The 16,090-nt window shown below is 48.3% G+C and overlaps 1 protein-coding gene across 2 annotated transcripts in view; it reads right to left on the minus strand.

The window, feature by feature from the left end:
• Window positions 1-5,146: 5,146 nt before the first annotated feature.
• The window catches only part of ATF6B (activating transcription factor 6 beta), a 35,866-nt gene continuing 24,922 nt past the window's right edge, over window positions 5,147-16,090 (minus strand). For both annotated transcript variants that reach the window (XM_073548761.1, XM_073548762.1), the window contains exons 9-17: window positions 12,573-12,758; window positions 12,398-12,489; window positions 12,097-12,255; window positions 10,212-10,319; window positions 9,431-9,521; window positions 9,209-9,282; window positions 8,515-8,626; window positions 8,345-8,429; window positions 5,147-7,219 (exon numbers count right to left, since the gene is read on the minus strand). In XM_073548761.1, the coding sequence (XP_073404862.1) occupies window positions 7,011-7,219; window positions 8,345-8,429; window positions 8,515-8,626; window positions 9,209-9,282; window positions 9,431-9,521; window positions 10,212-10,319; window positions 12,097-12,255; window positions 12,398-12,489; window positions 12,573-12,758 (1,116 nt within the window). In that variant the 3' untranslated portion in view covers window positions 5,147-7,010. The remainder of the gene's footprint in view (window positions 7,220-8,344; window positions 8,430-8,514; window positions 8,627-9,208; window positions 9,283-9,430; window positions 9,522-10,211; window positions 10,320-12,096; window positions 12,256-12,397; window positions 12,490-12,572; window positions 12,759-16,090) is intronic.

A 16,090-nucleotide genomic window follows, 5' to 3' on the forward strand; every position in this document is an offset into this window, starting at 1 on the left:
GTCGGCCAAGCGCTTGAATCCTAGACAGGCTAGGTGGGCCTTGTTTTTCACACGTTTTGATTTTGTGGTCTCTTTTCTTCCGGGCACTAAGAATGTCAAGGCAGACGCCCTCTCTAGGAGTTTCCTTGCTGATTCTCCTGTTGTGACTAAGCCTGCTACCATCTTAGGCGAGGGGGTAGTTCTTTCTGCCATCTCGCCCAATTTGAGACGTGCTCTGGAAGAGTTTCAGGAGGACAAACCTGAGCGTTGTCCCAGTGGAAAGTTGTATGTTCCTGACCAGTGGAGGAAGTGTCTGAAGTTCATTGCTCTGCATTGGCTGGTCATCCAGGTATTTTTGGTACTAGAGATCTGGTGAGTCGGTCTTTTTGGTGGCCCGCCTTGTCTCATGATGTCAGGAATTTTGTGCAGTCCTGTGGGACTTGCTCCCGGTCTAAACCTTGTTCTCGCTCTAGTGGCTTGTTGATGCCTTTGCCGGTGCCCAGGAGGCCATAGACCCATATTTCAATGGATTTTATCTCTGATATGCCTGTCTCTCAGAGAATGACTGTTATTTGGGTGATTTGTGATATATTCTCGAAGATGGTCCATCTAGTACCACTCCCTAAGTTGCCATCTTCCTCTGAGTTGGTGCCCTTGTTTTTTGCAACAGGTGCTTCGCTTGCACGGGATTCCTGAGAACATTGTATCTGACAGAGGAGTTCAGTTTGTGTCTAGATTTTGGAGGACTTTCTGTTCCAAGCTGGGAATTCAGTTGTCCTTCTCCTCTGCGTTTCACCCTCAGACCAATGGGCAGACGGAGAGATCAAACCAGACCTTGGAGTCGTATTTGAGATGTTTTATTTCCGCTGATCAGGATGATTGGGTTTCATTTTTGCCCTTGGCCGAATTTGCTTTAAATAATAGAGCTAGTTCTGCCACTTTGATGTCACCTTTTTTTTGTAACTTTGGTTTTCACCCTCGATTTTCTTCAGGGCAGGTGGAGCCTTCTGCCTGCCCAGGTGTTGACACTGTGGTGGAGAGAATGCACCAGATCTGGGACCAAGTAGTGGATAAGTGGTCTCTCTCCCAGGAAAAGGCCCAGCGGTTTTCCAACCGGCGTAGGACCGTTGGTCCCCAGTTTAAGGTGGGCTATATGGTTTGGTTGTCATCAAAAAATATCGCTATGAAGGTGGCTTCTCCTAAGTTTAAGCCTAGATTTATTGGACCTTACAAGATTTTGGAGATTATTAATCCGGTCTCTTTTCGGTTGGCTCTTCCTGTCACATTTAAAATTCATAATGTGTTTCATAAGTCCTTGTTGAAGAGGTTTGTTGAACCAGTAGTTCCTGTGGTGGCACCTCCTGACCCTATATTGGTTGAAGGTAACATGGAATATGAGGTAGAGAAGATACTGGATTCCCGTCTGGCTAGACGGACACTCCAGTATTTGGTTAAGTGGAAGGGTTATGGTCAGGAGGATAATTCCTGGGTCTCTGCCTCTGATATTCATGCTGAAAGATTGGTGCATGCCTTTCATCGGGCTCACCCGGATCGCCCTGGTGGCATGGATGAGGGTTCGGTGACCCCTCCTCAAGGGGGAGGTACTGTTGTGAGTTCATTTTTCCCTTCACCATTGAGGTATGATGAACTCCCTCCTCTGGTGAAGGAAGGTAGTGAGGCTGATTATCAAACACCTGGGCAGCTAGATGATGACTGGGTGGCTGGAATTGAGGACTGGATATAAGGCTGCCGACGCCCTTCTTCCTGGCTGGTGATTTTCCTGCTGGATTCTTGGAGACCAGTCTGATCCCTGCTTCTCAAAGCTAAGTTTTTCTGCTCTGCTTTGTACTCTTCAGTTTTGTTTTTGTTTTGCCTTGTTTTTTGGGAGTTCTGCCATCCCCGGCCGGGGGTGAGCTGAATTCCATTTTTGTCTCTGATCTGTTGATCTTTGCTCTGTCTTCAGAATATACCTGAGTACTGATATAGTCTTTTGAAGCCTAGCGACTTCAGGGCCTGTTTTTCCTATCAGTCGGTTGGCTCATTTTGATAGGGTTTTTGCGGATGGCAGACAGCAGCTTTCCTATCCTGTCCTATGTAGTTAGCTTGGGCCCCATCATTTGCTCAACCTATCTTTCTGTGTTAGTGTTTTCATCTTGCTTCACCGTCATTATATGTTGGGGGCTGCCTATTGCTTTGGGGTCTGCTCTGGGGCAGTTTAGTTTTTCCCCTTTCTGCCTTTAGGCTATCTAGTTCTCTGGCTGTGATCGAGGGGTCTAGGGCACCGTAGGAACCCCCCACGGCTACTGCTAGTTGTTGTGGATAGGTCCAGGGGTCTGCAATCCGATAGCTGCCAACCTCTCTGGTTTTTCTGGACTTAGCTGGTATTTTGTTTTTTCCTCCTTCGGTGACTCATCATAACAAGCGGGGTTTGAACAGAGGGGGGGCACATTAGAGACAGAGAATAGGATAGATAACAGTGTCAATTTAAGTACAGGCACAAAGGGGTTATTCAGTGGGAAGGAGTTAGAGCAGAGCAGCACAGAGCAGGGAGGTATAAGATGGGTACTTCCTGATTAGAGGGAAAAGCCCAGGCAGCTTAACCAGGGTTGGTTATATGAGAGGCAGTGGAGCAGACAGTGACTGGATGTGGGGTTAAGTCTGCTACAGCAGTAAGGGGTCCCGAGTGGTGAATAGTGCAATCGGGCACCAGCTCAACAGGACCATCCCCAGGAAGGATCTGGGGTCTAAGCTCGGGGCGGGAGCAGCTGAGATGGCGTTCCCAGCACCTTTCCCAATTGGAACTGGATGAGGGTCTGACAGGGAGCTGGTGACGTGGAAGGCACAGATGGGACACGGACTGTCCAAATCCGCTGCCCTGATGGCAGGGAAAAGGAAAGCATGGGCAGAACAGAATTTGACTAGAGGTACGGCAGTGAATGCCGGGAGGAAAGAGATTACAGAGATAATAGAGTCTGCCCAGAAGGCAGGGAAAGTGCAGAGTATGTGGCTCTATGTGAATTGTGGAGCCCATGGATGTGGAGCCGACATAACAGCAGCTGAGAGGAATCTGACAGAGCCTGTAAGTGTTATGTGGTGCATGCTGCACGTGCAACAGAAAGGATTTTTCATTTCATCTGTGGGGCGCCAGGGTGTGGGAACACTACAGCTCGTTTCCACGACTACCACCCTGGCTGCCTTACAATCTTATAGCTGCTAGTGCGCAGGCGGCACCATCTTGGAGGAGGAATTTTTTTCTTCTCTAACACGATGGCACTGCTGGTGCATGCGCAATGGCAGCTATCAGATCACCTCTATATACACAGATAGCTGCTACTGCGCAGGCGCGGCCAGCGCCATTTTCAAATGGATTTTATTTTTTAATATCAAGATAACCTCAACCATAATCATTATATGCAAATTACACATGCGATTATTCTGCAGCGCAGGGGGGCCACGGCCGGTACCAGCCTGCAGAAGGGGATTTTTTTTTCAGTTTGTACATATATTCATTATGTAAACTAGGGGGCAGGTCAATGTCAGCAGACTGCATTATGAATACCCAATCAGAGCACCACATACCCCAGCCCCGCCTTAGGGCACGAGAGTCTCATTAACACAAAACTGAAAATAAAGATTAAGAAACAACCACAAGATGGATTTCATCAACCCAGGTATCATTTTACTCAGTATAATGACGTCAACCTGACACTGTTTGTAGGTTACTGAGCACAATCCTGCTGACAGGCTCCCTTTAACCAGCTAAGGGAAAGACAACAGCTGGGGGCTGTTATAGTCTGGGAAGGGGATAATAAACATGGAGTTTCCCAGGCTATTAATATCAGCTCACAGATGTCTACTTAGCATTTACTGATTATTTTCAAGGGGGAACTCCAATAAAAAAACAGAACCTTCCTCTATTTTAATAACCAGCAAAGGCTAAGCAAGCAGCTACAGGCTGATGTTAATCAACACACAACCCGGATGTAGCAGAGCTGGGGTTCATCATGGGTCATCATCATTAAGGATTATCATCTGCAGACAGGTGAGGATTACTTTTGTTTTATTTTTATTTGGATCTTAATAAAGGAGAAAAAGAGGGTCGGGGAGTACTTTGTTCAAATAAAGGACTTTGCTCTGTGTGCATTTTTTACTTAAACTTAAGGGGTTAGTAATTGGGGCGTCTTATAGACGCCTCTTCAATACTAACCCCTGGCCTTGATAGCAGCAGACATCACACAGCTGACATCAACTCTAAAATCATTACCCCACTTGCAAACACACCAGTACAATGGGAAGAGCCAAGGCCAAGAGCCTTATCTCTGGGGCGGCTGAGGGCTGATGATATTAATTTGCTTAGCCATTACTGGTTATTAAAATAGGAAGTGGGGGACGCAATTTGTTTTTTGGGGTCCCCCCTTGAAAGTAAACAGTAAAGGCTAAGTAGACAGCTGTGAGCTGATAATAGCCTGGGAAGATCCATGTTTATTACCCCATTCCTATACTATAAACATCAGCCCCCAGCTGTCAGCTTTCCCTCAGCTGGTTAAAAAAATGGCGTGGGGTCCTACTTATTTTTCTTATTTTATTTATTCGCTAAATATACATATACTAAGGCACACATGCACTGCACTGATTATATAATCTCAATTACATCTTTCTATTTCATCTATATTCTATTTTCACACTGTGAAATTACAGTACGCGGCTGACGAAATGTCGGGCTTCCCATGAGATGGGTTTGTAAAAATCAGACTGCATTCGCATAGTCCGTGTGCCATGCGATTTTTTTTTTTCTTGCACCCATTAACTTGCATTGGTTAGTTCTGGCCGTTTTACACGGCTATACGTAGCATGCTAATTTTTTTCTCACCCCAATTCCAGGGGTGTAAGATGGATGTTTGTACACGAATGCAATAAAGGGATTTTCTGTGACTAATATTGACGATCTATCCTTAGGATAGGTCCTCCATATAAGATTGGTTTCTGTTCAATTTACAGCATTGAAACTCATCACCTGATCGCTGAGGATACAGTATAGGGATCTGGCACAGCGTTGCACACCCTGTAGTGGCTGTAAATGGTACTGCAAGATTCTTCCTAATCGACAGCACTGCAGAACAATTAATGAAATCCTTGCACTCATCGAAGAATGAGACATAAAACGAAGAGTTTTTCATGATTTATTATAAAAAAATTTGTCACCTTAACAAAATACAAAGTAAAGATTTCGGAGGATCGGCACGCGCTGGGCTGCACGCTCCTCCTCACTCGCATCCTATGTGTCTTCAGTAAAAGCAGCCGATTCTATAAAGCCCCCTGACATATCCCATATACAGATAGACAAAGCCCCCATGAGACAGACGAGGCCACAGATCAATGCTCATGGTCCAGGCGCAACACCCATTCGTTCCCTTTAGTCCAGATAGTTATGAACAAACGGTTTTATATATTTGTTAGACCCCATATAATGGCTTAAAGGCGAAATCCACTGCAATCCTGCAAAATCAAGAGTGATGACAAATAAAGGGGCGTTTCCATCTTAGCCACTCATGAGAATGCCTGTCTATATGCTATAGCCGGAGGTGGCTGGGATCACAGACACCGCGGGGGGCAACTCTCATACAAATCAATGGGATTGAGCACAGCCCCCCAGCTGTTTTTGTACTCCTGACCACCCCCGGCTGCAGCATTTGCACAGGTACTCCCATCTCTGCCATGAATGGATGGGATGGAGATGCCTTTTAAGGGCTCATACTCACATGCGAGAAACTCGGACGAGTCTCGCACGCCAATACCCGGCACTAGGATCAGAGCGTTCAGCTGCATGTATTTCTATGCGGCCACACACTCCGCTCCTGAGTGCCGGCGACAGTGACGGGTATTGACGTGTGAGACTCGCATGTGGGTGTGATCCCTAGTTCAGAAATCTGCTCTCCGCCCTTCCAGGAAGCTCAGATATGAGGAGCTGCTTGCCTTCACTGTCCTGTTTGGTGGGGACAGCAGGCCGCGGGGGTCCCCCTATATCTGACCCTGGTTATGTGCAGGGGTCCGTCTTTACTTTTTACTTCTCTGTACACACAATGTCATATACATAGAACTTGAACATATATTCAGCGGGAGACGAGACCCTACAGAGACTTGTGCACACATACATCGACGTCCCTTTATATACAGGCGTCTGAATCCGGATTGTCTGATGATCCAGAATTCATTTTTTTCCTTCATATTAGACCCCAGCACAGCGACTACAACCCCCACACGTCACATCTGCAGACAGGTTACGTCCCGGATTGGATCCTTCTCCTGTTGGATGGCGGAAGCTTTGTGCGGGGTCCCACGACATAAGCTCGGAGGTCTGAGCTGGCATTTAAAGGGGTTCACTTTTCTTCTTTTTTTGTCTTTGCTTTAGGTACAAAATGTCAGTATATAAAAGTTCATCACTGATTAGTAACGACGACCGCAGTCCTGCCCCACCCCATAGTTCGACCATGGAAGAGGCACCATATTGTGCCTGTGGTTAGCGCCAATGGGAATCTATGGGCTCTACCATGTCAGTTGGAGGGGTGATGGACGTGCTTCAGTTTATCTTAATGTATTTTTTTTTTTTTTTTTGGGGTGGGGGAATTATATTTTAGATCACATTAAAAAAAAAAAAAAAAAACAGAATAACAAAAAATAGAAATAGTGCATCGACCTTCATTTTTCCCTTTCAGCTTCATGCCGTTAGCAGAACATAAAAACACACTGAATTGTGATTAAAGGGACACTTCGGCTGAGACAACATTGAGGACCCTTAGGGGCGGAGAATCCTTGTGTAATGCTCCGCCCCCTCTGAAGTTTTACCTGGAGTGTCCCTTTAAATAAAGTAATTTCTTTCGCTAAGGCAGACGGCCGGATCCTTGTGTAAAGCCGGTAGAGGGAATCATCTTTCACCCCTGAATCCCATCTCATATATATCTGTATCATTACTTACACGTTTCCTTATATACATATATCTGTATTTACAGTATAAAACGCTGATTGCTTCCTGCTCAGTTCTGCCCATCGGCCACCGACGTCTGGTCCTGTAGATAGAGGGACTGGTTCCCACTTGCGCTCCCTTGCTGTGGAGGGGGCGTCCGGGGTGTGCGTAGTGAGGGGGGTACTGTGGACGACTTGATCTGGATCACCCTGGTGTCCATCACCTCGCAGTCTATCTGCATCATGGTCTCGTACCCCCGCGTGCTGTTATAGACGCTGTCTGCGAGGCACAAGGGTCGGATCATCAGTAACCATGCCCTAAGATGACGGCCTTAAAGGCGCTGTCCCCCCCGTAATAGATGACCACTATATGGGGCTGACGGAGGTAAACAAGTGAAGGACTCAGCTTTCTCCGATAGTCCCATAAACAATGAATCACATCAGGACACTCATGGTCGGTGGAGGTCCCGGCGGTAGGACCCCAGCAATTACAATCACTAAGGATGAGGGAAGTAATCCTATAGGAATAAGTGTGGACGTCCTGGCGAATGAGCGTACGAATGCGGCGGATCGAACCGGCAAGTGAGCGAACGACTGCGTCGGCAGGGAGATGATCGAACCTGCGAGTGAGCGAATGACTGCGTCGGCAGATAGACCATCGAACCTGCGAGTGAGAGAACGACTGCGTCGGTAGGGAGACCATCGAACCTGCGATTGAGCGAACGACTGCGGTGGCAGGGAGACTATCGAATTTACCTGCAAGTGAGCGAACAACTGCAGCGGCAGGGAGACGAAGGAACCGGTGAGTGAGCGAACGACTGCGGCGAAAGGGAGACATTGAAACTTGCACAAAAGATAAAATGATTTTTATTTTCTGTGATCCAAATAATGTCTTAAATCCTAAGGTTTTGGTTGCATTCCCTTACCTTCCTCAGATACATGAACTATGGGGGGGGTCCTGAGATTGAGGATCTGGAATTCGGGAACCAGGCTGTGCAGAACCCCACAAGATGGGACCCTGCAACTCTGACCCCACTCTACTGTCTCAGTAGTCGGACCTCATAGTTTATGTATCTGATGAAGGTCAGGGAACGTGACCAAAATTGATCTTACATTTTATTTGGATTGCCGAAAATAAAAAATTAAATAAAAAAAGGCGCCACTTGTGAATCACCGTCCAAGAGAGGAAGGAATGGGGGCGAGGGGAGTATATTTTATTGTTTATTAACCCCTTCTCTGTTATTTGAGATCAGGAGTCCTTAGAGCATATCGAATTGATTTTGTTATGGTAAATTGGGCTCAAATAAATTCAATCTGAAACAAATTTGTCAGCCGGATTTTGTCAGATTCGCTTGTCTCGCCTATTCTGTTCTACCCCTTTTAGGACACGCGTTTTAGGACTCACCGTTGACAGACATGGCTGGCATCACCAGGGACATCTTCGGACGTGACGTCTTATTGTGACTTATTGCTGGAAGCAGCAGGTGATCCTGAAAAACAAAGGATGGGAGTGATTGTGCGGCCCTGGGGCAGGACGGCAACTCGTCCTCGCATTGTGCGAACCACTACACTGACCCTGCGGAACGAGACCACGTAGAACGTATCTTCCCGTCGTTCAATGGCGTCCATTAGAAAGTGATCGCTGGCCTCCTGGGGGCCGAACAGTTGCAGCGGAGAACTCTGTAACCTATGGGAACGACAGAAGTGTCAACACAAAAACTTAAGTTTCACAACAGAAAGGAGCTGATCACAGGGGGCCTTGCATTCAGGACCCTCAGAGATAAGCTGTAAACTGAAGAGGAACCAAAAACAAGTGCTCAGGTTTTCTTCAGCGACCCCACACTGTGTGCACAGAAATCAATGGGAAGTTCTAGGAATACATGAACGCACCAGGTCCCCAGAGAGAAGCAGCAGCTGTTCTGTGCTTTGACTAATGAGGGTCCTAAATAACAGAATCCCCTTACAACAAGATATTCATTAATGGGAGTTGGAAAAAGATCCCTTTAAGGAAATAGGAAATAAATGCAAAATACTGAGACATAGGGAGTAAGGCAGAATAGACAGCCAGACAGGTGTGATGTCAGGACTCAGTCGGGGGGACCGAAGAGGCAGGTGTACGATGGACAGAACAGGAGACACAAGGAAGAGACAGAAGTGGAAAGCGGAGAACGCCTGAAATGGTGATGACAGAATAAAAATATCTGAACAATGTGGATAATGGGGTGATGGACGGATGGAGGCGAATCTGGAGGACAGTGAAGAGCCGGACCTGTGAGGCTCTAGTCTGGACATGTGAGCCGGTACCAGATCTGACAGCGCCATATTGTTCCTGATCACCGGTTTCTAGAAGAGAAAACAACAGTGAAGCGTCTGACACAAGGGATAATACTAATCACTGATACTGCGCGGAGCTTTACAATAAGGGAAGAAGCAAACACGGTACAATGAGAAATCCCAGTAATATCCATCATCCGCTCACTAGTACACAAACCTTTATTTTACGCTGTTTTTTCGGGATCTGCTTTCCCGTCTTTCTCTCATTCTGATGCCGGCGAACCCACAGGCTGAGCTCGTCCGCTAACCTGCACAAGGAGCAAAGAGAGGTGAAAACAAGGATGTTGTGGGAGCCCAACCCGCGAGGACGAGGAGGTTGCTGGAGCCCAACCCGCGAGGACGAGGAGGTTGCGGGAGCCAGACCCGCAAGGACGAGGAGATTGCGGGAGCCCCAACCGCAAGGACGAGGAGGTTGCGGGAGCCCGACCCATGAGATCGAGGAGGTTGCTGGAGCCTGACCCGTGAGGACAAGGAAGTTGTAGGAGCCCAACCCGCGAGGACGAGGAGGCTGTGGGAGCCCGACGCACGAGGACGAGGGGGTTGCGGGAGCCCGACCCACGAGGATGAGGAGGTTATGGGAGCATGACCTGTGAGGACGAGGAGGATAGGGAAACCGAACAGTGCAACTCATCAAATTAGCAATAGATCAGGGGTGGTCTTTTCCATTCACTCCACTATCTGGTCCAGTTACTAAACTCTTCCCTTATACTCAGATCTTCCCTTTAAGAGAAGAAAGAAGGAGCTCTCCTAGGATAGGAATATGATGGCGACAATCCCAGAATGGTCCTGACACAAGACCCCAAACTATGGTGAAACTTGGCAAAATCCCTGACTCTGACCTCATCAGATCCCAGTGTACGCAGCCCCACCCCTCCCCGTGTCTTAGGTGTGCACTGCGAGGTTATGACAGATATAATAATCTGCAACACGGCACTTACCGGAGCGACTCCGTGCGGTTGAAGTGTCTGCAGTCCGATGAGAGGAAGAGCTGATCTAGGTCTCGAACCATTAAGTGCTTGACGTTTGCCAGTGACCCCGAAGAGTTTCTGAGAGAGAAGAAGACTTCATAAATATCAAAAGTAAAGAACAATGAATGATTCTCCTTAACCAAGTGATTGAGAAATTTGGTACTTAATGACCAGGCCAATTTTTACAATTCTGACCAGTGTCACTTTATGAGGTAATAATTCTAGAACGCTTCAACGAATCCCACTGATTCTGAGAATGTTCTTTTGTGACATATTGTACTTTTAGATAGTGGTAAAATTTCTTTGATATAACTTGCGTTTATTTATGAAAAAAACTGAAAATTTGGCAAAAATTTAGAAAATTTTGCAATTTTCAAACTTTTAATTTTTGCACCCTTAAATCAGAGTCATATCGCACAAAATAAAATAATACGTAACATTTCCCACACGTCAACTTTACATCAGCACAATTTTGGAAACAATTTTTTTTGTTAGGATGTTATGAGGGTTAAAAGTTGACCAGCGATTTCTCATTTTTCCAACAAAATTTACAAAACCATTTTTTAAAGACGACCTCACATTTGAAGTGAGTTTGAGGGGCCTATATGACAGAAAATACCTAAAAGTGACACCATTCTAAAAACTGCACCCCTCAAGGTGCGCAAAACCACATTCAAGAAGTTTATTAACCCTTCATGTGCTTCACAAGAACTAAATCAATGTGGAAGGAAAAAATGAACATTTTAGTTTTTTCACAAAAAATTTACTTTAGACCCAAACTTTATTTTCACAAGGGCATCAGGAGAAAATGGACCACAAAATTGGTTGTGCAATTTCTTCTGAGTACACCGATACCCCATATGTGGGGGAAAATCTCTGTTTGGGTGCCAGGCAGAGCTCAGAAGGGAAGGAGAACCGTTTGATTTTTTTAACACAAAATTGGCTGGAATCAATGGCGGGCGTCATGTCACGTTTGGAGACCCCCTGATGTACCTAAACAGTGGAACCCCCCCCCGTCACCCCAATTCTAATTCCAACACTAACACAGCCCTAACCCCAACACACCCCAAACCCTAATCCCAACCATAACCACAACCATAACACTAACCCCAACGCCCCAACCCTAACCCCAGCTCTAACCCTAACACTGACCCTAGCCCCAACTCTAATCCTAATGGAAAAAAAATACATTTTTTTATTTTTACCTAACTAAGGTGGTGATAAAGGGGAGTTTGACTTACTATTTTTTTTATTTTGATCACTGTGATATACCCTATCACAGTGATCAAAATAAACCAATAGGAAAAATCTCCCATTGTTGCCGAGTGCTGGCTGCCAGATCTTGGCGGGCGCGCAGGGCATGTGCCAGCCATTCTCTTCCAGGAAGAAGATGCCGGGGGACAACGCCGGATGGTCCGGGGATGCTGGAGGTACTGGGGGAGCTTGGGGAACCCCATTTCTCTCGCCTCTGATGTGCTAGATCATATCAGAGGAGAGAGAAATAAATGGGAAATCTGACTTTTTTTTTTGCAGTCGCCGTTATTTGGTAAATAACGGAAATCGCAACACTGGGAGCTGTAAAACCCGACCTGAATCATGTTCTCCGGGGTCTCAGCTACCCCCGGTAGTCTAGACCCCCGATATTTTCGAACGCTGGGTGGGGCCCTATACACTTATTTCTCAGCAGTGTTAAAAAGCGCGCTGAGGAATCCGTACTTTTAACTCCCGCTGGTAAAAGGGTTAATACATCAGCCAGCGCAGCTCAGGCCTCACGTCTGACCCCACCACCCGGTACTCTTCTTGAACATTTTTTGCAATCTCCCTGTTGTATCTAGAGGACGCCATTGCCTCTTACCTGAATGAGCTTTTGTGTTTGGCGGGATGAGGCGCGTAGTATTTTGGTCTCGGGGGATCAGATGAATCCTCTTTATTGTTGAAAGTCAGCAGGTTACGGGTGCTGTAGGAAACCTCTGGACTCTTCATCGTCTCCTCTGCCATATTGTTACGAGTCACACTGGACAGAAAATGACAATGTCCCATCCATTATACTTCCATTAGTGCTTGAAAAATGCAGCCCCAAGGGGGACGATCTAACCACCCCGAAGCTATGTGCGGTGAATGAATGACCTGCTTTTTCAGGGGCTGTGCGCGCTCACCTGGTGGGCCCATAATTAAATGCAATGAAGAGTAGGACCACCATGATACAGACGACTTTCCGATTGTTGGTGGAACCACGGAGCGTCGAGTTCTGCAATAAATCACAAAGTAGGAGGGGTGAGAAGCAGAGACTTATATTAATGATTCCCCCGACACTTCACGGCGTCCTCTCACCTCCCTCATCAGATGCTGCACAGTTTCCCGCAGCTCTCGGTTCTCTCGGCGGGCGATCTCCAGCTGTTTTTCCGTCTCCTGCAGTCTCGCCTCCAGACTCTGAACGTATTCCTTCTTCTTCCTCCGTGACTGACATGCAGACTCACGGTTTTTAATCATGCGCTGCTGTCTCTTTAAGAGTTTTGGCTTAAAATGGGGAGAGATTATGGATTATGATTTAGCAGGAAGGGTGGGGGGAGGGTCACAAATAAAAGATAACTCTAAATGTCTGCCAGTGTGAGCTAAAGTCATTTGTATACAGGGAGCTCCCCCTAGTGTTGGCTGCAGACAGAATCTTATGTACCCTATTTTTTGGACTATAAGACACACTTTTTTTCTCCAAAAACATGGAGGAAAAAGTGGGGTGCATCTTATAGTCTGGATGTATTCTGGCTCACAGCTCTGGCTGTGTCGGGAGGTGGGGGAGCAGCAGCAGCAGAGTCGGCGGTTCAGGCTAACTCCTGTGCCCACTGCTAAAGAGAAATAAATTTTCACTGCATTCCACGCCCATGGAGGTGGAGGACAGAGAAAATTAATTTCTCTTTAATAGTGGACACGCTGTTAGCAGCCGCGACTTCCTGCAGCTGCCGGCGTTCACGTGTGCTGCTACTAAAGGGAAGGGATATTCACTGCTCTCCACTCCCATAGACAAAGAATGCAGTGAATATTTATTCTCTTTAGTAGCGGCACATGTGAAGCCAGTGGTGGCTAACAGTGTGTCCATTAAAGAGAAATGAATTTTCACTGCTGGCATCAGAACAAAGGAGCGTAGGAAGGTAAGTATAATGGTTTATGTTTTTTTAATCTTTTTCTGATGGCGGCCACGACAGGATAGGGATGAGGAGCCATGCATACCAGGCTAGGGATGAGGGGGGCATACATACCAGGATAGGCATGAGGGGGCATAATATCAGGATAGGGGTGAGGAGGCCATACATACCAGGCTAAGGATGAGGGGGCTATGCATACCAGGATAGGCATGAGGGGGCATAATATCAGGATAGGGATGAGGGGGGCATACATACCAGGCTAAGGATGAGGGGGCTATGCATACCAGGCTAGGGATGAGGGGGCATAATATCAGGATAGGGGTGAGGAGGCCATGCATACCAGGCTAGGGATGAGGGGGATATGCATACCAGGCTAGGGATGAGGGGGCATAATATCAGGATAGGGATGAGGGGGCCATACATAACAGGCTAGGGATGAGGGGGCTATGCATACCAGGCTAGGGATGAGGGGGGCATACATACCAGGATAGGGATGAGGAGGCACATACCAGGCTAGGGATGAGGGGGCCATGCATACCAGGCTAGGGATAAGGGGAGCATACATACCAGGATAGGGATGAGGGGGCATAATATCAGCATAGGGGTGAGGAGGCACATACCAGGCTAGGGATGAGGGCCCGGATAGGGATGAGGGAGCCTTGCATAACAAGATGGGGATGAGGAGGCCATGCATACCAGGATAGGGATGAGCAGGCCATGCATACCAGGAAAGGGATGAGCAGGCCATGCATACCAGGAAAGGGATGAGCAGGCCATGCTTACCAGGAAAGGGAGGAGGAGGCCATGCATACCAGGATAGGGAGGAGGAGGCCATGCATACCAGGATAGGGATGAGGAGGCCATGCATACCAGGATAGGGATGAGGGGAGGGGGCCATGCATAGCAGGATAGGGATGAGGGGAGGGGGCCATGCATAACAGGATAGGGATGAGAGGACCATGCATACCAGGATAGGGATGAGGAGCCATACATACCAGGATAGGGATGAGGGAGCTATGCATACCAGGATAGGGATGAGGAGGCCATGCATACCAGGATAGGGATGAGGAGGCCATGCATACCAGGATAGGGATGAGGCGGCCATGCATACCAGGATAGGGATGAGGAGGCCATGCATACCAGGATAGGGATGAGGGGAGGGGGCCATGCATAGCAGGATAGGGATGAGGGGAGGGGGCCATGCATAGCAGGATAGGGATGAGAGGACCATGCATACCAGGCTAGGGATGAGGGGGGCATACATACCAGGATAGGGATGAGGGGGCATAATATCAGGATAGGGGTGAGGAGGCACATACCAGGCTAGGGATGAGGGCCCGGATAGGGATGAGGGAGCCTTGCATAACAGGATGGGGATGAGGAGGCCATGCATACCAGGATAGGGATGAGCAGGCCATGCATACCAGGAAAGGGATGAGCAGGCCATGCATACCAGGAAAGGGATGAGCAGGCCATGCATACCAGGAAAGGGAGGAGGAGGCCATGCATACCAGGAAAGGGAGGAGGAGGCCATGCATACCAGGATAGGGATGAGGAGGCCATGCATACCAGGATAGGGATGAGGAGGCCATGCATAGCAGGATAGGGATGAGGGGAGGGGGCCATGCATAGCAGGATAGGGATGAGGGGAGGGGGCCATGCATAGCAGGATAGGGATGAGAGGACCATGCATACCAGGATAGGGATGAGGAGCCATGCATACCAGGATAGGGATGAGGGGGGCATACATACCAGGATAGGGATGAGGGAGCTATGCATACCAGGATAGGGATGAGGAGGCCATGCATACCAGGATAGGGATGAGGAGGCCATGCATACCAGGATAGGGATGAGGAGGCCATGCATAGCAGGATAGGGATGAGGGGAGGGGGCCATGCATAGCAGGATAGGGATGAGGGGAGGGGGCCATGCATAGCAGGATAGGGATGAGGGGAGGGGGCCATGCATAGCAGGATAGGGATGAGGGGAGGGGGCCATGCATAGCAGGATAGGGATGAGGGGAGGGGGCCATGCATAGCAGGATAGGGATGAGGGGAGGGGGCCATGCATAGCAGGATAGGGATGAGGGGAGGGGGCCATGCATACCAGGATAGGGATGAGGAGCCATGCATACCAGGATAGGGATGAGGGGGGCATACATACCAGGATAGGGATGAGGGAGCTATGCATACAAGGATAGGGATGAGGAGGCCATGCATACCAGGATAGGGATGAGGAGGCCATGCATACCAGGATAGGGATGAGGAGGCCATGCATACCAGGATAGGGATGAGGAGGCCATGCATACCAGGATAGGGATGAGGAGGCCATGCATACCAGGATAGGGATGAGGGGAGGGGGCCATGCATAGCAGGATAGGGATGAGGGGAGGGGGCCATGCATAGCAGGATAGGGATGAGGGGAGGGGGCCATGCATAGCAGGATAGGGATGAGGGGAGGGGGCCATGCATAGCAGGATAGGGATGAGAGGACCATGCATACCAGGATAGGGATGAGGAGCCATGCATACCAGGATAGGGATGAGGGGGGCATACATGCCAGGATAGGGATGAGGGAGCTATGCATACCAGGATAGGGATGAGGGGAGGGGGCATGCATACCAGGATAGGGATGAGGAGCCATGCATACCAGGATAGGGATGAGGGAGCCTTGCATAACAGGATGGGGATGAGGAGGCCATGCATACCA

Source organism: Dendrobates tinctorius, unplaced genomic scaffold (genome assembly GCF_039654945.1).
Source record: "Dendrobates tinctorius isolate UK_male_01 unplaced genomic scaffold, ASM3965494v1 ptg000158l, whole genome shotgun sequence".
NCBI lineage: Eukaryota > Metazoa > Chordata > Amphibia > Anura > Dendrobatidae > Dendrobates > Dendrobates tinctorius.